The 26097-nt window shown below is 39.1% G+C and overlaps 1 protein-coding gene across 1 annotated transcript in view; it reads right to left on the reverse strand.

Moving 5' to 3' along the window:
- ATF7IP2 (activating transcription factor 7 interacting protein 2) overlaps positions 1–26097 on the reverse strand; it is a 72044-nt gene that overhangs the window by 27367 nt on the left and 18580 nt on the right. The window contains exon 5 of the mRNA XM_006895235.1: positions 15797–15957. Within this exon, the coding sequence (XP_006895297.1) occupies positions 15797–15957 (161 nt within the window). The remainder of the gene's footprint in view (positions 1–15796; positions 15958–26097) is intronic.

Genomic DNA, 26097 nt, shown 5'->3' on the forward strand with positions numbered 1-26097 from the left:
AATCCATGGTTTTGTCATTCACCTCATATGCATGGGGAAACTGGACAAGAAAGAAAGAATACTGAAGAACTGATGCCTTTGAATTATGGTGTTCATAAAAAATACTGAATACACCATGGGCTTCCAGATGAACAAACAAATGTCTTGGAAGAAGTATAGCCAGAATATTCCTTAGAAGAGAAGAATGCATGACTTAATTTCACACTTGCTTATTACTAGGAGGGGCCGATACCCATAGAACAACATCATGCTTAGTAGAAATGAGGGCCAGCAAAAAAGAAGGCAGCCCTTAACAAAATGGACAACATATATATTGAGAGCCCTGGTGGTGGTTAAATGCTCTACTGCTTCCTAGGTTGGGAGTGCAAACTTACCATCTGCTTTGTAAGAGAATGCTGTAGCAGTCTGCTTCCATAAAAGTTTACAACCTTGAAATTCTTATGGGACAGTTCTCTGTTCTACAGTATTATGAAAAACTGCAATGGACTCAATAGTGATGGGGTTTATATAACTATTTGTCCCCAAACATGTTGTTGTTATGTGCCGTCAAGTCACTTGTGACTCATAGACAGCCTATGTACAACAGCCCTAAACCCTGCTCTATCCTGTGCCAATCTTGTCTCTGACATACCTACTCCCATTACCCGAGTCACTGAATCAATACATCTCATCCAGGGTCTTCCTCTCTTGTGCTGTCCCTCAACCCTCCCAAGCATGACGTCCCTCTCCAAGGACTGGTTCCTCCTTGCAACATATCCAAAGTATGTCAGACAAAGTCTTGGAATCCTTGCCTCCAAGGAGCAGGCTGATGTCACCTTCTCTAGGAAGAACCTGTTTGTTCTCCTGCAGTGTATATTCAATACTTTTCTCCAGCACTACAGCTCAAAGGCATCAATTCTCCTTCTATCATCCCTAGTCATTGTCCAGCTTTCTGATGCACAACAAGTAATTGCAAAGACCATGGCCTGGATCAGGCACACCTTAGTCTCAAGACTGACACCATTGCTATTCAGTACTTTGGAGAGGCCTCTGACAGCAGACTTTCCCAATGCAATACATCTTTTAATTTCCTGGCTGATGGTACCAGGAGTGTTGATTGTGGAGCCAAACAAACCAAACTTGTTAACAATCTCAATGTCTTCACCATCTATCATGATGCTGCCAACTGGCCCAGTGGTGAGAATCTTTTGTTTTCTTGATGTTTAGCTTCAAACCTAAAACATAATGGCTTAAAAAGAAAACATTTATTTTATAGCTTCTGGTAAGTCAATAACTAGGAAACAGAGTAGTTTGAGGGTTCTGCTTCAGAGTCTCTCACATGATAGAAACCAAGATGTTAAAAGGGGATACACACATACGGAGTTAAGAGATCTGCTTCTGAAATGGCTTGTTGACACAACTGCTTGCAGAATGACTTATCACGTGGGACTCCCGCATGGATTGCTTGAGGGTCCCTGTGACATAGAAATTAGCTTACCATAATCTGTTGCTGATTACTATCAAGTCGAGCATGACTCATAGTGACCTGAGAACAAAAGGTCTAAAGCCTTTCAATAACTATCATCATTTATCAAAGTGCATAGTTTCCAGAGGCACGTTGTTCAGGAAGTAGATGCTACTCCTACTTCCAATGCCATAGCTAGTGATCTAAAAAAAAACAACAATGAAGCTACCATATCTTTCATGACTTAATCACATACTGTCACTTCTGCCATATTCTATCAAAATTGAGTTGTTGAATATAGCCCAATATGAAAATTAGTCTCTACTTTTAAAGGATTGAGAAGCTTCACTTTCAAAGGATGACAGTGTGTAATGTGTCAGCAAATCAAACAGGTCAGTGTTAGAGTCCACAATTAAGGTTGCATAGTAGAATGTACTTGGGGCGGTGGAAGGGGTGCGGGGGGGATTGTGTACCAGGGAAGGAGTGTTTCTTTTACTTTTGAAAGAGAGGAGCGAACTGGGGGGTGGGAGGGGTGTGTGTGTGAGGGCTGGGCAGGGAGAGAAATGCAGCAATGAATGAATGGAAATCCAAAATCTCTGTAAATGCTCATTAAAGTTATCTAAAAAAAAAAGGGGTCAGTGTTTTGGATATACCAGCGGCTCCTGAGAAGGAAAATGGGCTTTCTTCTCTTATAAAGATTATAGCCTTGGAAGCATTGGGGAGGGGGTCATTTTTAGTGGGGATGGACTCAAGTGCAGTGGGTTCAAAAGAGAGTGAAAAAATTTAAAATTTATACAAAAATTTGTGGGCATATTTCAAAACAACAGTTAGCATGTCTCTCTGCTGCCTATTAGAGGACAAGGTGAATCCACTAGGAAGAAAGATAACATTGTTCAGAACCTCTACAGTTTTCAATACAGACTGTCCCTGGGTTATAAATGAGTTCTACTCTCAAGTCACCTTTAAATTGAATTATATGTAAACTAAGAAAAATTAGGATACTTCATAGTTGACATTAGCCAAGTGTTTGTCTTAGGGTATGGTATACAGTGTACCTTTTCCTGTATAAAATTATTAAATACTTTCAGATATATGAAAACACCTATGACATAATAGCATGATACTATTTTGATGCTTGTAACAAAGAAGAGTTCATTTGTTATGAAGCACCATATGTGCCTCAAATTTTTAATGCAATAAGCTTTATGGGGTGGGCTTGAAAGGACAGCATTTATCTAAGTGAATGCTGATCAGCCAGGAACTACTTGTACATAGTGTCTTAACATTCAAGCAAAAATTTAGCAGAAGAACTAGAAAACAAGAGAGGATAAAAATAAAGTCAACAACCAGAAACAAAGCTTAAAGTGACACAGACACAAATCAGAGAGAAATTTTTAAATAGATTAATATATTCAACACATAAAGAACTATATCCAAGAGTTTGGATCCATAGAAAAGAAATAGGAATGGGAAAACTGAAAAATGTACAAATTCAAATTGGGAACTCAACAGCAACTTGGATCTGACTGATGATAGGATTAATGAGCTGGAAAATAGGTTGTAGAAAATATCCAGACTAAAGTACAGAGAGCAAAAAAGATAGAATGTACAGAAAAGCATATAACTGGAATGCCAGAAGGAGAAGAGAGGCTGAATGCTACATAGAAGCACTATCCAAAGAGATAAGGGGCCAAAACATTTCCAAATCTGATGAAGGGAATCAAAGAACAAATTCAAAGAGGTCCATGAGCCTCTGTCAGTATTTAAAAAACAATCTGAACACACACACACACACCTCTGTAGTTTCTTTATAGCTTCTTGATTAAAAATCCAGAAATTAGTAGAATATTTTAGAGAAAAAGATTATCTTCAAAGAAGCAGCAATGAAATAGATTATCTGACCTTTTCAGAAGAAATGAAAGAAATCAGAATACAATGTAATGACACACTTAAAACTGCTGAAAGCGTTTAACTGCCAAAGCTATACAAGTTATTTCCAGACAAACAGAAAACTGCCAAAAATTTGTTCCTGAGCAGGCCTAAACCAAGAAACAATAAATGGAACTATAGAAAGAAAATAATTTCAGATGAAAATCTGGAAACACAAGAAGAAATGAAGAGCAACAGAATAGGTAGATACATTAATAAATACAACTATAAATTATCAGTAATGGTACAAAATTGTGACACAGTGGAGTGAGCACTAGCTGCTGACCAAAAACCTAAACCCATCAGTCTCTCAGAAGGAAAAAAGAAGCAGTCTTCTTCTATACAAAATAAAGCTTAAAAAAAAAAAAATAAAGCTTCAGGAACCACTGTGGCAGTTCTAGTCTCTCCTCTAGGGTTGCTGCTGTGTAAACTGGAACTGACCTGTTAACAGTGGGGGCTTAGAGAGTACAAAAAAGTGGTAATTCTGTCTGGTGGGTATTAAAGTAAAATGAAAATGCATAAAAACAAAAGATGGGGACATAAACTGGAGTTAAAAAAGTATTCACTGCCTGCAAAATGGTTAAAAAGTACATATTTCATGTGAGTCAAGACTATGTATTAGAAGCACAGTCTCACTATCTCTTACCAGGGTTGATTACATTTCAGACCCCAATAAAGAGGCTGGGAACTGATTCTCTTTCTCTCAATCCTTTGTTCTTATCAAGGAATTGCTTTTTTGTGTTCTGGGCGCATGGGCGCATAACTTCTTTTCCTCTTCACGTTCATGTGTGGTACCATAGGCACCTGGTTAATTTTGCTTTTATAGTTGTTCCCAGTGGGGAAGGAATAAGGTTTATTTCATAACACAAAAGGGTGCAGATAAAATATTTTCCCTACTCTGGTGCAAGAGGGTGTCTTAATGGCACAGTGAATGAAGCATTAAGGTGCTAACCAAAAGGTCAGTGGTTTGAACATGGTTTGAATATATCAACCACTGCAGAAGATAAAGCATCTGCCTGCAGAAAGATTAAAGCTTGGGAACTCTATGGGACAGGTCTACTGTCCCACAGAAGAAATCACCGCCATGGCAGTAGTTTTGGGATAAAAAAGAAGATATGCTGGCCATGAGAAATAAAAATTCACAAATGAAAAGTTTATCCCAAGATCTCTATTTCGTATAAGTAAAATGTTGTTCCTTATCATATTAAAGGATGGGATTTGTAATTTTCAGTGACCTCAAACCTAGTGTAACTTTTAAAGGACAATAAAAGATGTATAACTAACATGGTAACAGTTAGTATGGGCAAAGGGGGCCAAAGAGAAGAACGAAGAATTCAGAACTCAAATGCTGATGGCCTTGTCTGCTGGTGATAAGAAGAGAAAAAGGCCTTGCTTGTCTGAGCTAGCAGGTGGCTCATAAATCAGAATGGAATGTCCCTGCCTAAAGACTGTTTATAAAAATCCTCCCCAGTAAGTTCACAGTGTGACTTCCCATTCTGCATCTCCAGGATGAGGAACTCACCCGGGAGCTCCCCTTTCCCCCTTTAATAAAGCTGCATTAAGCTTTCTCTCATTCTCTCTGATTCCTTCTTTAAGTCCACTAATCTAACAGTAACTACTAGTAGGGAGGGGGATGATTAAACCTTGAAAAAGGTTAAAATGGACAAAAAACAGAAAGAAAGGATCATAAATAATACAAATAGAGAATAAGCAGTAACACAGTAGCGTTATGAACTGGGGCATAAAACTAAGTTATCATCTAATTTTCCTAATATATTTTCAAATTGCATAAAAATACACACATAATGTAGCAATTAATTATAAAGCTATAAACCTACAGAGGTAGGTATTTTTTTAATTATTAGCATTTCAGAAACCAATGTACCACTCTAGTCTACATCATAATTCTCTCACATAAGTATCATTTGTGGTACAGATTTCCTTGTTTTTCTCTTTAGATTTCCCATCCAGATTTATAATTAACATACTTCCTTTGGGACATTTCTTGAACTTCACCTGAATTCTTGTATGTCTGCTTCTCACATAATGCTTTTGTAAGCATAATTCATTCTGGTGCACACTGTTTATGGCTTTTTTCACTCCTATTTAATATACAGTATTCCACTGTAAGGACTTATCATATTTCTTTTTCTTTTCAATTGTAGATGGATTTTTAGCTATAATGGAAAATGCTTCTAAAATGCACTCCTGTATTTACAACAATGTATATGGTTTGAATCTACTTGCTCCTTTGTGTGAGAAAGGTGGCCAGTCTCCTCCTGTGTAATTTATGGACTCTGAAAACCCACTACAGGGTCAACTATGAGTCAAATCTGGCTTAATGGTACACAACAAGAAGAAGATACATCCATCAAAGGGGCTCTGGTGGTATATCTGTGGGAAATTGCACCCCTAATCCAAAGGTCATGCCTCTCTGGCTGTTTAAATCCATTAGTGGCTCCTTGGGAGAAAGATGGGCAATCTCTTGTGTAACTGACAGCTCTGGAAAGCTGCTGGAGGGTCAGCTAGGAGCCAGTGCAATGAGACATTCACAACAATGAGAGATACACACATCTTACTATATACATATGGCAATAGATAGGGTAGTAAAGGAAATCAGCTGGGTCAAAATGTAGTATTGGCTTTTATGTTAAGCATTAAAGAAGCCATTTTGTATGTTAACATTGTTGTTATGTGCCACTGAGTCACTTGCAACTCACAGCAACTCTATGTACAACAGACCTGAAACTTGCTCTATCTTGTGCCAACTTTACTGTCACTAACACACCTACCGCTCATCACCCCAGTCACTCTATCCATCACATTGATGGTCTTCTTCTCCATCCCTCCACCCTTCCAAGCACGACAGTCCTTTCCAAGGACAGGTCTCTCCTTGCAACATGCCCAAAGTATGTCAGATGAAGCCTCAGAATCCTTGTTTCCAAGGAGTGGCCTGGCTTCACCCTCTAGGACAATCCTGTTTGTTTTCCTGGCAGTCCATGGTATATTTACTCTTCTCCAGTACCACAGCTCAAAGGCATCAATTCTCTATCATCCTTAGTCATTGTCCAGCTCTCTGATGCATAGCAAGTACTTGTGAGGACCATCGCCTGGATCAGACACACCTAGTTTCCAGACAGATGTCACTGCTCTTCAGTACTCTGGAGAGGTTCCCGACAGCCGACTTTCACAATGCAATTAGTCTCTTGATTTCCTGGCTGCTGGTACCAAGAGTGTTGACTGTGGAGCCAAGCAAACTAAAGCTGTTAAAAATCTCAATCTCTTCACCATATATCATGATGCTGCCAATCAGCCCAGTGGTAATAATCTTTATTTTCTTGATGTTGAGCTTCAATTCATATTGAAGACTGCAGTCCTTGATCTTCTGCAGCAAGCGCTTCAGGTCCTCCTCAGTTTCAGTAAGCAGGGTTCTGTCATCTGCATAACACAGATTGTTGATGAATCTTCCTCCAATTCTGTTATCAGCCACATTCCTCCTCGTACAGTCCAGCGTCCCAGATGATCTGTTCTGCACATAGATTGAAAAAGTATGGAGACACTCCTAGCATATACCCTTGCCCATTTTGAACCATGTAGTGTCTTCTTGCTTTGTTCTGATGACTGCCTCCTGGTCCAAGTATAGGTTTTCCATAAGCACAATCAAATGTTCTAGGATTCCCATTCTTCTCAGAGTCAGCCACAGTCTGTTGTGATCCATAGTCAAACACCTTTGCATAGTCAATGAAACACGGATAGACATTTCTCTGGTAATTCCTGCTTTCAGCAAAGATCCATCTGACATTAGCTATAATATCCCTAGTACCACGGCCTCTCCTAAACCCAGCCTATACATCTAGCAGTTCTCTGCTGATGTGCTGCTCCAGTTGTTTTTGGATCATTTTCAGTAGAATCCTACTTGCGTGTGATATTAATGATATTTTTAGATCATTTCAGCACTTTGTTGGGTCACCCTTCTTTGGAATGGAAACAAATATAGATCTCTTACAGTCAGTTGGCCAGGAGGTTGTCCTCCAGGTTCTTGGTACAACTTAGTGTGCATATCCAGGCAGTGTGTTTGTTGAAATATGTCAACTGGGATTCTGTCAATTCCTGGAGCTTTGTTTTTTTAACAATTCTTTCAGAGCAGCTTGAACTTCCTCCCTCATCACCACAGGCTCTTGCTCATAGCATTAGAGAAGCCATTTTGTTCTGACAGCCAATTTACGAAACACACGCCTTAATTTTGGCAATAATATGTGTTGCTAAGGTTTATGTTTCCAAGTATAAGCTTACATGCTGATCCTGCTTGGTTACCACTCCCTGACTACATCCTGCACCTGGCCTGAGAAGTCAGAAACTCTAACACCTCCGGAATGTAAAGAAACCTCAACTGCCAACCATTACGAACCTAGTGTAATCCCCATGCTCAATCTCTGCATGTAAACCTGATCCTTGCTTCCCCTCCAGGTCAGACAATTTGGGCAATAGCTGATATTCTTGACCCATGCATAAGAAAAGGTTTGTTAATCTCCAATATGGGTGGAGTGTTTAAATCTTGCATTTTCTGCCTTAACAAAAGGATATTCAGATGTCCAACATTTTTAGATAATGCCAATTGTTTTCTAGACTATTGTAATGATTACTTACCCATTATAAAAAATGTAAAAATCCATTATTCTAAAACCTTAATATGTGCTATTTTCAGCTTTTACATTTTTTTCTTGCCTGATGCAATGGTATTTCAGTGTGAGTTTGCATTTACATTTCCCTGATTCCTAATGAGCATGAGCACCTTCTGCTTACTGGACATTAGTCATTTCTCTGTCAAGTGGATGGAAATGTCTTTTGTCCATCTTCCTTTTGTATTATCTGGCTTTGTCTCATCGATCTGTTGAATTTCTTTATATATATTGTAGGTACTAGTCTTCCTGATGTTGTACATGCTTTACATATCTTCTCTAAGTCCCCAGCCTTTCTTCTTACTATCTTTAAAACATCTTCTGAGGAAAAAAAAATTCCAATTTTAACGTGGTGGAACATTTTTTTTAAAGTGTATTATATGACATCCTTCTCTATTAAAGTTCACGAAGACATTCTCCTACGTCACCTTTTCAAATCTTTATACTTTTTCTTTAGTTATTCAGTTCCTGAACATATATGAGATTGATTTTTGTGGATACTCTGACATAGGGATCTAATTTTCTTCATATTTCCTTCAATACTGAAGTGAATTAAGAGAGCATCATTTACCAAAAGTCAATCACTTTCACTTCATGCTCTTTCACTTGGAACATGTAGCTATGTACGTGGATTTGTTTCTGGAGTCTGCCAAACTGATTTGTCTACCACTTTAAGATAATCACATTACTGTAATTACTGTGGCTTTCTAAGTCTTTACACCTGATAGAAAATTCCTTCCTTTTCATTTCCCTACTTCATGGGTATCATGACTTTTTATCCTATTGAATTTACACATACTTTAAAAATCCAATCATCTTGTCAAGTTCCATAAAACTATACAATGAGACAGTGATTGAAACTGTACTCAATATATAAACATGAACAGGAGTGAATGCATTTTTGAATACTGCATTGTCCACATACCAAATAGAACATCTTGTCATTGAATTGATTCTTAGTATCTTTCAAAAAGCTTTTCTAATTTTTCCTGCAGTTATTACATCTTGTTAAAGATTCCTAGGCCCATGGCATGTTTCTAAGTTTTTCAGAATTTTATGTCCTCATTGTTTATATCTGATAGATAAATGCAATTAATTAACTTACCTGTAAATCAGCTCAAATTTCTAGCTAAATTGTTAATTTTAATTGTGCAGATGCCTTTGAATTTCCTATACCTTTTCAACCTGTATGCAGAACAGATCATCCAGGAGGCTGGGCTCTATGAGGAGAAATGCGGCATCAGTATTGGTGGAAGATCTATCAACAATGTGCGTTATGCAGATGACACAACCCTGCTTGCTGAAACTGAGCGCTTGCTGCAGAGGGTCAAGGACTGCAGCCTTCAACATGGACTGAGGCTCAAAATCAAGAAGACAAAGATTCTCACCACTGGACCAACTGGCAGCATCAGGATGGATGGTGAAGAGATTGAGATTGTTAACAGCTTTAGTCTGCTTGGCTCCACAATCAACACTCTTGGCACCAGCAGCCAGGAAATTAAAAGACATATTGTGATGGGAAAGTCTGCTGTTAGGGGCCTCTCTAAAGTACTCAAGAGCAACGGTGTGTCTCTGGAGACTAAGGTGCGTCTGGTACAGGCCATGGTCTTTGCAATCACTTGTGATGCGTCAAAGAGCTGGACAATGACCAGGGAGGACAGAAGGAGAATCGATGCTTTTGAGCTTTGGTGTTGGAGAAGAGTGCTGAGGGTGCCATGGACTGCTAAGAAAACAAACAAATTCATCCTGGAGAGGGTTAAACCGGGCTACTCCTTGGAGGCAAGGATTCTGAGACTTTGTCTGACACACTCTGGACATGTTGTAAGGAGAGACCGGTCCTTAGAGAAAGACATCATGCTTTGGAGGGTGGAGGGCCAGTGCAGGTGGGGCAGGCCCTCTGGGAGATGAATTGATTCAGTGACTGGGGTAATCAGGATGAATGTGTTGGAGACAGTGATATTGGCACAGGACAGAGCAGAGTTTAGAGCTGTTGTACATAGGGTCGCTATGAGTCACAAGCAACTCGACGGCACAAACAACAACAACAACAACATATCTCAATCATCCAATAAAATCATATTGTTCCTTCTTTTCTACTCTTTAATAGTTTGCTTTACCCCACCCCCTGCATTTCTGACAGTATAAGTTAAATAATGCAGTAAAGTGTTATTTAAGATGGTAAACAGCAGGTGTCCTTTTCCTATAGGGCACTTAAAATGTTTCACCATTAAGTTTGTTTCTGGGTTTTGGTAGATGTTCTTGATCAGACTATGGGAGAAAGGTGGGCAGGCTCTTCCTGTTGAGTTACAGCCACAGAAAACCGGTGTGTGTGTGTGTGTGTGTGTGTTTGCTATGAGTTGGAATGGACTTGAGAGTAATAATTTACGTTTCTGCTCAGATTAAGGAAGTTACTTCCTAGCTTGTGCTTGCCAGGGAAGTTGTTTTTAAACATAAAACATGAGTTTTATCTTTCAATGCTGTGAAATGTTGCATATGTCATGTATATTAATAGTTTTTCTCTTAGCAAATTAATTTCTTTTTATGTTAAATTAACCTTTTACCCCATGGACAAACTCAATTTTTATAGTGTGTGGAATGTAAAGTGGTGTCAATTCCATGGCAACAATCTCTTATTTCCTAGTATCTTGTTTACAATATCTCCATTTCACGGATAAAAGTAGGCTGTAATTTAGCTTTTTTTTGGTAAAATTTTTCAATAGTTTTCTTATCAGGGTTATATTAATCTCATAAAATGGACTGAAGAACATCTTTTCTATCAAAGAATCTATTTTAAAAACATTTAAAGAGTTCTTTCTTCTATACCACTCAACAGTAAAGCCATTAGAGAAAAGTTACACATTTGTAACACCTACTCATGCTAACGGTGGATGGAAATGGTCTTACAAATTAGAAGTTCATTCTTCAAAATTTCCCTTCAAATGGACTTGTTCATCTCAGACATGTTAGTTGCTCCCAAGTCAATGGAGATTAATGTGTGTGAAGTAGAGGTACTCAATAGGGCTTTAAAGATTGTGTCCTTTCAGAAAAAGGTGGCCAGGACTACATCCTAAGGAGTGTTTGGGTGAGTTTAAACCATCAACCTTTTAGTTAATAGTTGAATACTTAATTATCTTTACTACTTAGAAATTCCTATTAGAGACATTGTTGTTGTGTACCTTCCCATCAAATCAGAGCCAAGCCATTGCTGACCCTCCCAGGAGTTTTCAGAGGCAGATATAAACACACAGAAGGAGAGTGCCAAGCTTTGTCTCATGAAGCAGCTGGTGGATTCAAACTATCTGTCTTTGTGACAGCAGCACAGCTACTTACCAGGAGGCCACTAAAGCTTCCAACATAGTAACTATTAAATTTGATATATTAGTCTAGATTACCCATCTTTCTCCCTCGGAGCCACTTGGTGGATGTGAACAGCCAGAGGGACACAGCCGTTGGGTTAACAACACAACTCCCTACTGACTATCCGACCAGAGCAACTTTGCCAATATATTAGTCTAGAAAGCTCTATTTTAATGTGGTGCTCACTTTTCACTTCTGCCTTCAGCCTTCCACTTTTCTTTATTTAGTTATTTCATAAGTTTCACAAATGGTAACAACAAAGACTTAATGAAATATTAACCTTCTTTACATCAGCTTCCTTGCTCTCAGCTAAAATGCAAGCCTCAATATTAACATTAATATTTCCTTCAAAGAGTCAAACTGCATGTTAAATCCTCAAATACCAAAAATCTACTAGAAGCAGTATATCTCTGTTGCTGTTGCTCCCCATTTTATAGCATTCTTGAGTATGCAGTAAACAATGGCTATCTTTTATTTATACTATTTTTTTCAAATCCTGAATTATAAGTAAAACTGTAGTGTACTTTAAGGATTAAAAATTTATAATTAACACTAAGAAGTTACAAAACTGTTGAAAAATCACCAGAAAAAGACCAATACAAACTAATTGGGGCTTTAAAAGGTTTAATAATGGCTATGGAGCATACATGTTGATAACAACTGTTATCTCTTATATGTGAGATATTGACCCAACAATAAAACAGATAGCAGTGCCCCACACCAAGATAGCAGCCAACAGAGCCAATCTGAAAGTGTGTCATTTGCCATGGACAAGAGATTTGGTTGCTATGCAACACACATATGCTGCCTTAGTCAACTGGTTCAAAGCCTGGAGACTAATCATGTATCTCTGTTACGCTGTAAGACTATTGGTACCAAACATTTTAGACTAGAACTGAGATTGAATGTCTCAGCTGCTTTGTGACTCAAACAAATAAATTAACCTGTTTCCTCTAATTATACATTATCATACTACTTTAGATAAATAATTTTAGGCATCCCCCTACCCCCATTTTCCCAACTTTGCTATGTTAAAAAAAAAACAACACAACAAAACCATCGTTTTATAGGGTCTTAATCTTTCCACAAATAAAACTTGAAATCTAATGAAATGATCCAGTTAATAATGTCTATCACTGTACCAAAGATGGAAAAGAAAGCAATCAAAACTTAATCATGAATTTAAAACTCAAGAGTTTTGGAGATACAAATCCATTTCTTTCTACTGGCCAAAAATACAGTTTATGTGAATATGAACCTTTTAAGATACATTATGCTTAATAAAGGGACATATGTTTATGAGCATACATTCACCGCTGGACAGGTCCCAAAAACCATGTTGTAAAGTGAAAATTGGCATTATGTGAAAACTATGGTAGTCTATGCCTAATTAACACTGTGTTTGATATTTAAGCCTATCAACATTCAGGAAATGATCTGAAATTATACTTGGAGGATTTTTTACTGACTTATGTTGCAAGCTTAAGTGTGTTTACTTTCAATGTTCTGTGCAAACTCAGCTGATTTAAGTATCAGTTTACTGTGTTAAAAAACAAATTAAATATAGTACAAAAGAATATAATAATGCAATATAAGAAAATTAATCAGATAAATTTTTTGGTTTTGAAATAGTCTGTAAAAGCTGCAATGGGTTCAGGTCAGGATATTCTGGATTGCTGAATGTTCCTGAACTTTAGGTTTATAATTCTGAGACAGGACTTCACAGTCAGAGAAAAAACTAGAGTTGATGGAGAAAGTTTTTAGAAATAATCATTAAGTGAATCTGAACAGTGTTTTTTTCTCTTCATATGTTTCATGGTAACACTCAATTTCATTCACTTCACATTTCACCTTTCCAAACTATTTGCCATTTGAGCTCATGCTTTTAAAATTGTAAATATCCATAAAAATGTTTATTATTTTTACCCTAAATATTTTCACCTTTCTACACATTTTCCCCCACACTCCTTTGTGTTTCTAATTCTTCTTGATGCTCAATCAACTAATTTGAAAGCTCTCCTTTATAGCCTATCAAATCATTCACATCACTTGCATCAATTTCTAAATGAAGGGATTTTGTTAGCATCAAAATTTTACTATTTCTTTCAGCCAGTTGTTGATTTTGGTCCAAACCTTCAAGGTTGCTAAGAAATGCAGAGAAAGAGTTCAAGCATTTTCCCCATCCCTTGCATACACTTGACACTAACTTTATCCCAAGGGGCAGCAATGTTTTATGGAATTGAAAATACTGTAGTTTCCCCAAAACTCATGCAGTGTCACCTTGCTATCCTCCACTGTAACTAAAGTTTTGGCAGATGCTGACGATGATAAAATGGCACCTTGATCCACAGGTTGTATAATAGGGCTGGTGTTTTTCGGTAAAAAAACTACCTTTACACCTGGGTAGAGATGGTTGAGAAGTGGTCGATGTCCAGATGTACTGTCAGGGAGCAAGAGAAGCTTAAAAGGAATTCCCTTTTGCATACAATATTAATTTACTTGAGGTATGAAACAAGTGAAAAAACCAATCCTGGAAGAAAACTTGTGTCATACAAGACCTCCAATTAGATTGGTAATAAACGTGCAATAAGTGCTTAGTTATGTTCTGGAATGCACATGGATTATCTGCTTTATAAATCATAAATGGCTTTAACTTGAATCCAGCAACATTTCCCCCTAGTAATAGTTACTCTGTCGTTAAATTATTTAAATCCAGACATTGCTTTAGCTTCTTTATCAATGTAGGTCCGCTCTGGCATTTTCTCATCATAAAACAGTCTCATCCACATTAAATATTTGTTCGGGCAAATAGTTCCCTTCTGAAATGATTTCACTGATTCATTTAAGAAGAGTTTGGCAGCTTCCTCAGGTGCCATGGTAACTGAATAGTCTCTGGAACCTCAGAAACCACCCATGGCTGGCTGTGAACGCCTCATTGCATTCTTTACCTATTTATTCCTTGTTGTTGTTGTTATGTGCCGTCGAGTTGTTTGTGACTCATAGCGACCCTATGTACAACAGCCCTAAACCCTGCTCTAGCCTGTGCCAGTCGCACTGCCTCTGACACACCCACCCTGATTACCCCAGTCACTGAGTCAATCCATCTCATAGAGGGTCTTCCCCTCCTGCGCCGTCCCTCCACCCTCCCAAGTATGATGTCCCTCTCCAAGGACCTGTCCCTCCTTACAACATGTCCAAAGTATGTCAGACGAAGCCCCAGAATCCTTGCCTCCAAGAAGTAGCCTGGCTTAACCCTCTCCAGGATGAATCTGCTTGTTTTCTTGGCAGTCCAGGGTACATTCAATACTTTTCTCCAACACCATAGCTCAAAGCCATCAATTCTCCTTCTATCCTCCCTAGTCATTGTCCAACTCTATGATGCATAACAAGTGATTGCAAAGACCATGGCCTGTATCAGGCACATCTTAGGTAGGCTCCAGAGAGACACCGTTGCTCTTGAGTACTTTAGAGAGGTCCCTAACAGCAGACTTTCCCATCACAATATTTTTTTTAATTTCAGAGTGTTAAAAATGCTGCATGTTTTGGCTTGAATGTGTGTGTGTGTGTGTGTGTGTGTGTGTGTAATCAGATCTGACTGGTACAGGAAGAGATTGCCCCTCCTTCTCCAAAAGAGCTTCTGGTGGATTCAAGCTAGGTGCCTTTGGGATTGCAGCGCAGCTTCTTGCCACTAGGCCACCAGAGCTCCCCTGGCTTGAATTTTAAGAAGCCCAACTGGTATTCTCTTTTGTTTTTGATCCTCAAAGCATTAGGAGCTTCTTGGTTTTGTTAGAATTATGCCTTTTCATAGCATTCACTGCCAGTGATTCTTTCACTGACTTGATGATTCTTCTCCTATCCTTGAGAATGCTACATACAGTAGAATGAAATAGGCCTTGTTCACGTGCTAACACCCACATTCTTCTCTGATTCCCAGGCTTTTATGATGTCCATTTTTATATTAAGGGCAATGGTGTTGCTATGCCTCTTCCTGCTACTTTCAGTTGAACCAGCCCAATTCTTTCTCTTTGAAGACGATTTGCTATGGGGTAAAAATCCACACAAACAATCAAAATTAATGGCAGACTTTAAGACTGTCTTATTGTAGGGAGCTCTGGTGGCCTAGTGGAAAGAAGCTGTACTACAATCCCAGAGGTGAGTGGTTCAAATCCACCAGATGCTCTGCTGGAGAAGGAGGGACAATCTCTTCCTGTACCACTCAGATCCAATTTGATGGTACACACACACACTCTCTCTAATAAAATTAAATGAAAAAGGAATGTCTTAATGTAATGGCTAGTAGAGAGAGGAACTGTGTTCTCAGGGAGTTGTGCTGCTGCTGGTTCTTATGCTTAGATATGCCTTTATCCAATTTTGTAGAAACACTTACCTTTCAGAAACCACATCAACATGATCTTGGGCCAAATTAACCTTTTCATTTGCTTTTCCTGAAGGCTTGGGAAGATTAGAGCTCTCAGAAGTGTTTCTTCCATTTGAGCTGTTAAATGACTCTTGAGACTTAACCAAATTCTTAGTCTCACGATTTTCAGCCTGTTAAACACATGATGAAAAGGCAGTTGAAGGGCAAACAACCCAACTTTGTTCTTCCACACACTATAATAGGCAAAATTTTCCGTTTAAAATACTCTAGCACTTGTATCTCAAAATATATACATAATCACAGTAACATGTAACTTAATGTCCATTACACTTAGGGAATGGTATGTTACATGATTTGGACCTTATGAGAACACCATATCATATACTTAGCAAAGCTATATGGGATATTACATAGAGAGAGCTCTGTTGGTCTAGTGGATAGAAAGCCAAAGGTGGGTGATTTTAATCTGCGACCTTCAGGCCTGGTTTTAATTCTTTTTGTTAAACATTCTTCTTAGTGGTATAGCACTGATCTGCCCATTTGCTATACAGAAGTGACTCATGGTTACTGTGATGTTAAACACTGTGACACTGATGGTTATCCATGGTGCACAGTGTTTGGTAGAGCTCCCAGATTAAAACAAGCTGGGAAGCAGGAGTGGCATCCACTTCTGAAACAGCTTGCCTCCAAAAACTTTATGAACATGGAGAAACAACAAAAGTTATACAAGTGTTCAGGTCTTTCATTCATAAGGTCACTATGAGTCGTTTAAAACTTGACAGCACTTAACAACATCTAGGATATTATAGTGTAACTGTACTAAGTAGATAACATTTTGCACATATATAATATATCAACTCATGTATCTGGCAAGGTACATTTTCAATGGTAGCAGCTACAAGAATGTTAATAGTATGCAATATTCAACTAGTTTAAGGCTTTGACAAACTCTTCTGCTGTCTTCACATCAGCACTTGCAGGTTCACTGCTCACTTCCATATCATGTAGTGAAAAATGTTGTTTGAAGTTTAGGAACCACCAAGAGCTAGCACTAAACTCAATATTGTAATCTGGTCCTGTTTTTTTAAAAAAATGCATCTCAAACAAGCTTCTTGCCTTAGCTGTAATCATCAATATGCTGAAAGGGATCCTCTTTCGTGTTTGAGCCTCAATCCATGTCATTAGCAACTTCTCCATTTCTGTTACAGGTCCCTCTCTCCTTTTCTTTAGACACGCAGTCTACAGTAGATAATGGTCCTTTAAAGAGCTTGGAGAATTTTTTCTCTTTTTGAAGATTGTCATGACTGTCAAGTGTGGCCTGTCTATATCACAAGCAAGAGCATTTACTGATTTTCCACCTTCATGTTGTTTAATAACTTGTTTCATTCCCAAATGTTTCTTTTGCCTCTTGCTGCTATCATTGGCACAGGTATTGCTACACTTGGGTGCCAGGATGAACTTCATAATATTTTCAAGATAAAATTAGAGTGATAAAATGCTACAACACTTAAGAGACACATGCCACCCAAGACGAGACGCTGCTACCTACAAGTCGACGCACACACTTTTACACAGTATACTTTTTATTTGTAAGTATGGAACATTCACATTAATGATAGAAAATCCAGTACATACATAAGCCATACCTCAGGGATTTAGTATGACTATCAAGATGTATGTGGTATAGGTTACATATGTACCTTATTACTATACATCTGGCAGTACAATCACTTTGTATACAAGACACATTAGGGACACATGCAATACATGGGAAGCGATTAGGATTCCTGAACTCTATTATAACTTTGTGGAGCCATGGAGGCATATGTGGTTGAATGCTTCCTGAATGAGTATTATATAGCACATTACTACATATGTATGTCAATGACTGATCATCGGGATCAGAATTTTCTCTTTTAAAAACAGCAAAACCAAATGAACACACACATACACAGAAATAAAAATAATAGTAAAAGTTGACTTCCCGGCTGGGAGAGAAAGAAGAAAAACAAACACCTAACTACTATTAAAAAGGAGGTTTGGTCGTGCAACAGGGAGCCCTGGTGGCTTTATAAGGAACTGCACTCCAAACCCAGAGGTATGCAGTTCAAATCCATTTACTGCTCTGAGGGAGAAAGAAAGGCCATCTCCACCTGTAACATCTACTGACTGCCTCTTTTCACCTGCTGGAGGGTCATCTAGGAGTCTGGTGGTGTAACAGTTAAGCATTGGATGCTAAACAAAATGTTAGCAGTTTGAACCTACCCAGTGACTAAGCAGGAAAAGAATTAGCAGTCTGCTTTCATGAAAATTATACCTTAAAAAACCCTATTGTTCTACTCTGTGATACAAGGTTGGTAAGAGTCACAATTTCTCCAGCATTTAATAAGAATATTAATAGGTGTATGTACAGTTTTAAAAAACAAACAAATACCTAAAACTCTAAAGCTCATTGCTATCAAGAAAGAACTGACTCATAGCTCATCTGTTACTGGGTTTCAGAGGCAGCAAATTAAACAGGAGGGTAGAATTACTAATTTTTCTCCCTGGGAATGGCTGGTGGATGTGAAGCACCAGGGAGGCACTGTCTTTTGGTGAGCAGTGCAACCCCCTGTGGACTAGGCCATGTATTTGTTGTGTACTGTTGAGTAAGAACCAACTCATAGCTACCCCTCCAGTGGGTTTACAGGAGTACTAAATCACAATGAAGGAGACGACTCATCTTTCTCCCAGGGCGCAGCTGGTGGATTTGAACCACGTGCCTTTGGGTTTGCAGCAACTCCTTACCACTAAGCCATCAGAGCTCCCTATGGACTGAGCCGTTATTGTGTGCTGTCCAGGTGGACCTCGACTCATAGTGGACCCTCCAGGGGTTTTCGGAGGCAATTATTCACGCAGGAGGAGACTGTGAATCCTTCTGCAGAGTAGCTGGTGGGTTCTAACCACAAGCCTTTGGAATTGCAGTTCTGCTTCTTACCACTAGGCCACGGAATAGGCCATACTTAATGACAATTAAGAAGTTTTGGTGGCCTAGTGTGTAGGGGTAACACTGCATGGTTCAAAATTGGGAAGAGTGTACGCCAGGGATGTGTCCTATCTCCACACCTTTTCAACCTGTACGCAGAGCAGATTATCCGAGAGGCTGGACTCTATGAGAAGTGTGGTGTCAGGATTGGTGGAAGACCTATTAACAATCTGGGCTATGCAGATGACACAACCCTGCTTGCTGAAACTGAGGAGGACCTCATGCACTTGCTGCAGAGGGTCAAGGACTGCAGCCTTTAGTATGGACTGAGGCTCAATGTCAAGAAGACAAAAATTCTCACTACTAGGCCAAATGGCACCATCAGAATGGATGGTGAAGAGATTGAGATTGTTCAAAGCTTCTGTTTGCTCGGCTCCACGGTCAACACTCTTGGCACCAGCAGGCAGGAAATAAAAAAACGTATTGTGATGGGAAAGTCTGCTGTTAGGGACCTCTCTAAAGTACTCAAGAGCAATGGTGTCTCTCTGGAGCCTATGGTGCGCCTGATACAGGCCATGGTCTTTGCAATCACTTGTTATGCATCAGAGAGTTGGACAATGACTAGGGAGGATAGAAGGAGAATTGATGGCTTTAAGCTATGGTGCTGGAGAAGAGTATTGAATGTACCCTGGACTGCCAAGAAAACAAGCAGATTCATCCTAGAGAGGGTTAAACCAGGCGACTCCTTGGAGGCAAGGATTCTGGGGCTTCGTCTGACATACTTTGGACATGTTGTAAGGAGGGACAGGTCCTTGGAGAGGGACATCATACTTGGGAGGGTGGAAGGACAGTGCAGGAGGGGAAGACCCTCTATGAGATGGACTGACTTAATGACTGGGGTAATCAGGATGGGTGTGTCAGAGGCAGTGCGACTGGCACAGGATAGAGCAGGGTTTAGGGCGGTTGTACATAGGGTTGCTATGAGTTGCAAATGACTCGACGGCACATAACAACAACAACAGTGTGCAGGGGTTTGCCCCGCCCATCTAAAAGTCAAGTCTGTGGCAATTCAAGTCTACCAGAAGCTTGGAAGGAGAAAAATGGGCAATTTTCCTCCAACAAAATTAAAAGCTATGGAAATTCAACAGAGGAGAGTTATAAGTCAGTCTCAACTTGATAGCAATGAATTTAAGGTTATTCTGAGAACAATTAATTTGGGAAGTCCTAGTGGCATAGTAAAATAGGTGTTGGGTTGTTAAACAAAAAGTCAGTAGGTTCAAACCCATCAGCTGCTCCACAGGAGAAGGATGAGGCAGTCTCATTCCTGTTAAGATGTATAGTCTCAGAACCCAGCAGAAGGTTCATTATGAGTTGGAATCAATAGCAGAGTTTGGGACTGGAATGATTACCTTTATGAAAGTGATTATTCTATTAAATTTTAGAAACGAATAACACTGTTTTTGTAATATGCCACTGAGTCAGAATCAACTCATAGGTGAACTCCAGCTGTTTTTCAGAGGCTGTAAATGACATGGGAGGAGACTGCCTATCTTTATCCCTTGGCGCTGCTGGTGGATTAAAGCCACCTAGCTTTGGGTTGGCAACACAACTCCTTATCTACTAGGCTACCTGGCATCAACTAAATACAAGGCTTTAACAAAAACACACCTTAATTTTTTTATATAGTTGGTTCTCATTTGCAAAGCACTATTCTATAACGTCACCTTGAGCACTGAGTTACCAAATACTGAACCACTGCTCTAGGAGTAATACAGGTTTTATTTCCCATAAGCCTCTGGTCACATTTTTGCCAATCAATACACAATCTTGTTTTTAAGTGCTTTTCTGTGTAAAAACAATTTCTTTATTATATATTATTGAGTCACTAACATTGAATTCCTGGTCAACAACACTGTAACTAATGCCTACATGAAGCTTTTCTCTATAAGGCATGCTGGAGTCTTCTTGTGCTTAGGCTGTAAGACAAATACTTCTGCACTAATTATGCTTTGGGCCTTTAAAAGCAATATCACAACCAAAAAAGGGGTAGGGCACAAAAATGAGAAGACCATAGAACTAGACAGACCACACACACACACACACACACACACACACACACACACACAATCTATTACTACAATGAGACTTGAAAAAGAAAGGAAAAACACTACCTTGTTGGACTTAACCAAAACCCACTTTTTACCAACCTACATTTTGTTTGGAAATCCACTAAATCCACAGGCAATTATTTGATTCTGACCTCCAGTGACCTTAGAGGACATATTATTTCCAAGGCTATGGATCTTTCCGGGGCAGACTCTCTCATCTTTCTCTCCCTCAAAGAAGGTGATAGGCTCAAATGCCCCATCTTTTCTTGTTGGCCGCCAAATGGTGTAGCCACTATGCCACCAGGCCTTGTGTTTTGAAGAATGCAAATTCAACTTTACTTTAAATGGTAAAATAATGAAAACAAAATTCCTTGTTGGTCCAGACAAAGGCTCTACAAAAGTCACAGAGAAAGAAATTAAGTTTATTCCTAAGTAATCTTAAAGGCAGAAATATGAAACACAGCCTAGACCACCTACAAAAAAGACTGCAGTATAATATGATCCTTTCATTGAGCTAGCCAGATGCAACCCCTTTCATACATGTTCTCAAGATAACTGATAACAAATACTCAATCAAGAAGACCAAAAGAAGAACTGATGCTCATGAATTGTGGTGTCAGCAAAGAATGCTGAATATATTACATGCTGCCAGAAGAACAAACAAATCTGTCTTAGAAGTGCAGCCAGACTGTGCCTTAAAACTGACTTAAAACTGAAGATGGGAAAACCCGGCCACCCATACTTCTGGCATGTGCTCAGGAGGTCAACCTGGAAAAGAACATCTTGATCAGAGAAAATGTGGAAGACCCTCACAAGATGGACTGAAAAAGTTATTGTGAGGGAGGCACACAATCAGGCAGTATTTCTTTCTGTTGTAACGTGAAGTCAATTCCGACTCGATCCTACAGGGCAGAAGAGAACTAGCCCACTGTGTTTTTAAGACTGTTCATTTTTATAGAAGCAAAAGACCATGCCCTTCCCATATGAGCAGCTGGTTTGAACTGTCAATCTTTCAGTTAACAGTTGAGTACTCTAACCACTATAGCACAAGGTCTCCTTAGCAACCTTATCACTCACCCTAGATTCTCCTGGTTTTTAGGATAGTTAGTTACTTGTTTACTAACTGCCTTTATGAGAAAAAGACAAACTCTCCATTATGACTAAAGGTAGGTTTGCAACTAAAGGCCAAGTGCCACATGAAATTAAGCTCTTATCGTGGAAATTAGGAACTATCTTCCTTGACTGATTTATAGTTCAAAGAGCTAATTTCCACAGCCTTGAAGAAACATTCCCAGGTTATAAAACTGGCAAGAGGATTACTTATTTAGCCTTTTTAAAAATTCTATTTTGACATGGGGGAGGGAGGAACTTACATGTTTCCCCAAAGTAAATGTTCTAAGGAAAGAGAGAAATGACTCTTCTCTTTGCCCTTCCCCTATACCCAAGGGGAAATAATTTGCTGTTCTCTTTCTTCTAACTTTTATTTGCCCTTATAACATGCCTGTGAATGAACACAAAAGTGCCACAAGCATTAATTTAGAGTTTATAAATAAATTCTAGTGAGTAGGCTAATTATCAAATATGGAGTCCATGAACAATGAGTGAAAACCAGAAATACAGAATCAATCAGGTTTCTAACTCACTCATCCAGTTGGTGAGTTGTGTGCAATGCACAGCCAAAACACTTAAAGAGTCCAGTGTTGGTTGAGAACTTTCAGCATTTTAAATATATATGCACAGTAATTAGAGCAAAAGATCATCCAACTCCAAAGGTTATCTAACAAGACAGCATGAGCAAAAATGCAGATACACAAAGGCAGAATGCAGAAATGTTACATTAAAGACCTCAGACTTTGTATGTAGCAGAAGGTTCAAAAGATGCTGGAAAATGAACCTGGATAAGGTGGCACAGCCTCACTTTTCTCTGCCTCTCCTTACCAAACACAACTAAATATTCTGGAAATAATTCAACAGATTATCATGAAATGGCTCTGAAAGGTGGAGTTTGTGAACCTCAAGACTTGTGAAACAATACTGCACTGCGTCCCCTGAGTTTTCTTTTTATTTTCCGAATACCCAAACTGATGTCAGAGAGGCTGGGGATCCATTCCTCACACCAAACCTAGGGCCCAATCCATGGTATCATCCATGGAGCTCAGAAAAAACCTAGCCCCCTACTCCACACGTAAACAATAGCTGGGCATGATTCAGCATAGGAGCAGTGTAAGCTGGGTCCCTGGTCAACATCTGGAATGATGCTGGCCTCTACAGCAGGAGCCTCAATAAAGTCCAGCTAAGGACCAATCCCTAACTTCATACCCTAAAGAGAGTGGCCTTACTCTGCCAATGTCAGTGGGGCAAGTGTTCTATAATGCGGACATCATTGAAGCTGAACTATTGATGTTCAGCATCCCCACTCCATGCCTGACTAGCACAGTGGTCACCGATGGATGCTTGCTGAATTGCCACCCAATAGCATCCAGTACTCCAAGAAGTCCCTGCGCATAGATTAATCAAGAGATGCAACACAGTCAGAACAAGGAAACCAGCCAGAATAGCATGGCAAGGACTGTGAAAAGTAAAATGTCACTGGAACTAAAGCTCACCACAGGAGGCAGAACCTACTCACCAAACCAAGGTAAGATAACTACCTTCAGAAATAAATCACAAATCTAATCTCTTCCAAAAGCCCTCCAGTTACAAATGTTGTGACCATCTGATCATCTAGGCACTAGCAAAAGATTCTCCAGATGTGTTTTAAAGTCCAAAGGAAAAAGAGGGAGAGGAAATCACAAGGTCGCAGAGTCTGGTACATCAAGGGAGGGGGTGAAATTAGGAAATATCCAGTGGGGACCTGGTAAGATGGGGTAATCTTGAGCATAGATCAGTGGTGATTCATTTTATAAGACAAAGTGTATGGAAATGATATGATTGTATGAAAACAACATAAATGAAGGAATGTGTAAAACAATGCATATGAATGACACAAATGTATATAAATTTGTATGCAAATCAATATAAAATAAAATTTAAAAAAAGGAAAAGATAGTCCAAACTACCTTCCTCCCAGAGCATGCTTTCCCAACAGTGAGTCTCCTTTTAGTCTTTTGCAATCTTGCTCAAACTCATGGCCACTGAGTCAGAATTAACTCATAGTTGACCCACCAACAGGTTTCTGAGGATGTAAGTCACATGGGAAAAAACTGCCTGTCTTTAATCCACAAAATGACAGATGGATTTGAACCATCAGAGGTGAAGTTTTTGTGTTAGCAGTAAAATGCTCTATAGACTAAGCCACCAGTAATCTAGCTAGGTTAAGAACCATCCAAATCATCAAGTCCTACTTCGTTTGAACAATTTTCCTTAACCCATCACTTTCCTCTTATAGTTTTCCATACATCAGGATAAGCCTTAAATACTTGGCTTGGGAATCCCACCAACTACATGTTCTTTCAATAGAATGTCAACTATCAGAAAAGACAAGAGCATTGTCGGTGTAGTCTACAGAGAGTTGAACTACTAACCCAGAGATTGTGCCTCTCTGGCAGTTCAAATCCATCAGCAGCTCTATTGGGGGAAAATATGAAATTTTTCACTTAATTCATAGCCTCAAAAAGCCAATGGAGTGTTAGTTATGAATTGGTTTCTACTTGATAGCAATGAGTAGAAATAGTATCCTAAAGGACATAACTTATCTAAGCTTCTACATTTCCAGTAATATGCTCTTCATTTTCTTCTGTGCATCACCAGCACTGCTTTTCAGATTCAATTATGGGCAACAGACTGTTTATGAAGATTTGGCTTTTTTCTGAGATGACGCTGGCTTTCTCTACCTGCTCCATCACTTCCTTCTAGGTCCCTCACCAGTAATCTTTCACATCTGCCCCAGACGGTCTAGGTTCTTCAAAACTGTACAGCTGAAAATTCTTCTAGCTGCTAGACTCATCACACAATCCTAAAAGTGCTTCCGCATTTTTTAGGCATTTCTTACAGCAGTAATACTTCCTTGTATAAAAATCTGTGTAAGTTTGCTCGAGGTGCTGTAACAAATTACTACAAACTGAGTAGCTGAAAACCACAGAAACGTATTTTCTGAGAGAGAATTCAGAGAAAATCAGTTAGGAATCTGAAAAGCAGCTTCAATGGGCTGAAAGCAAAATCCTGCCAAAGGGGCAATCCTTTTCCAGCTCCTACGTTTCTTGCCTTATGTCCCATCCATCTTCCATGCTCACCATTCCTCTCTTTTCATCGTCTCATCTACTCCTTTCTTTCATTCTCTTACTGTCTTTTTCATAAAGACTCTGGTGATTACATTAAGGTCCTTGAGTAGCACAGTGTAAGCTCAACTAACCTAAAGGTTAAACGCAGAAACTTATTGTCAATGGGTTGGAATCAACTTATAGCTGAGCCTCCAAGGCTTTAAGTCACCTAGGAGGAAACTGTCCATCTTTTTCATGACACATTAAGTAGGAAGTTGCCTGCTAATTCAAAGGCCATGCCTCTCTGGAAGTTAGACTCTAACATCTGCTCTGTAGACAAAGATGGGCATTATCCCCTCAGGTGATTTATAGCCTTGGAAACCCAAGGGAGGTTGGGTTTGAGGGTCAGCTATGAGCTGGTTCCATATTGATAGCATCAAGTGAGTGAATGAGCCTAATGTTTGGCAATTCCAACTTAGCTAGTGGTGACAAAGAAGAAAGGCGTGGTGACCTGCACCCACAAATATTACATCTGAGAAGACCCTATGGCCAAGTTCTACCTGAACACAGGTTTGATTTTTAGGTTTGAAGATCACACTGAGTCCACCTACATAATCCAATTTAATCAGCCCCATCTGAAGGTTATTAAAATTCCATGGCTTAAGATTTGGAGCAATTGAAAGCTTAAACAGTATCAGTAAACAACTTAACACAATTAAGATTTACAAAATGGTATGATCAACATTCTTCTCAGGTACACATGGAATATGCAGCAAATGAAACTACACTGGGATATGAAGTGTCACGAGCTTTATAAATTGATATTTTACAATTTATGTTCTCTGGATAATATGAAATTAAATTAGGTATCAATAAAAATAGTATCTCTAGATTTTAAAGATGGAAGGAATATACGGAGTCATTATATAGAAAGGAATTGACAGATACAGAAGAATTTAAAGAAATAACATATGAGCAAGAGCCTATGGTGATGAAGGAAGAAGTTCAAGCTGCTTTGAAGGAAATAGCAAAAAATAA

This window comes from Elephantulus edwardii, unplaced genomic scaffold (assembly GCF_000299155.1).
Source record: "Elephantulus edwardii isolate Elephantulus edwardi_28Jun2011 unplaced genomic scaffold, EleEdw1.0 scaffold00162, whole genome shotgun sequence".
In the NCBI taxonomy this organism is placed as follows: Eukaryota; Metazoa; Chordata; class Mammalia; order Macroscelidea; family Macroscelididae; genus Elephantulus; species Elephantulus edwardii.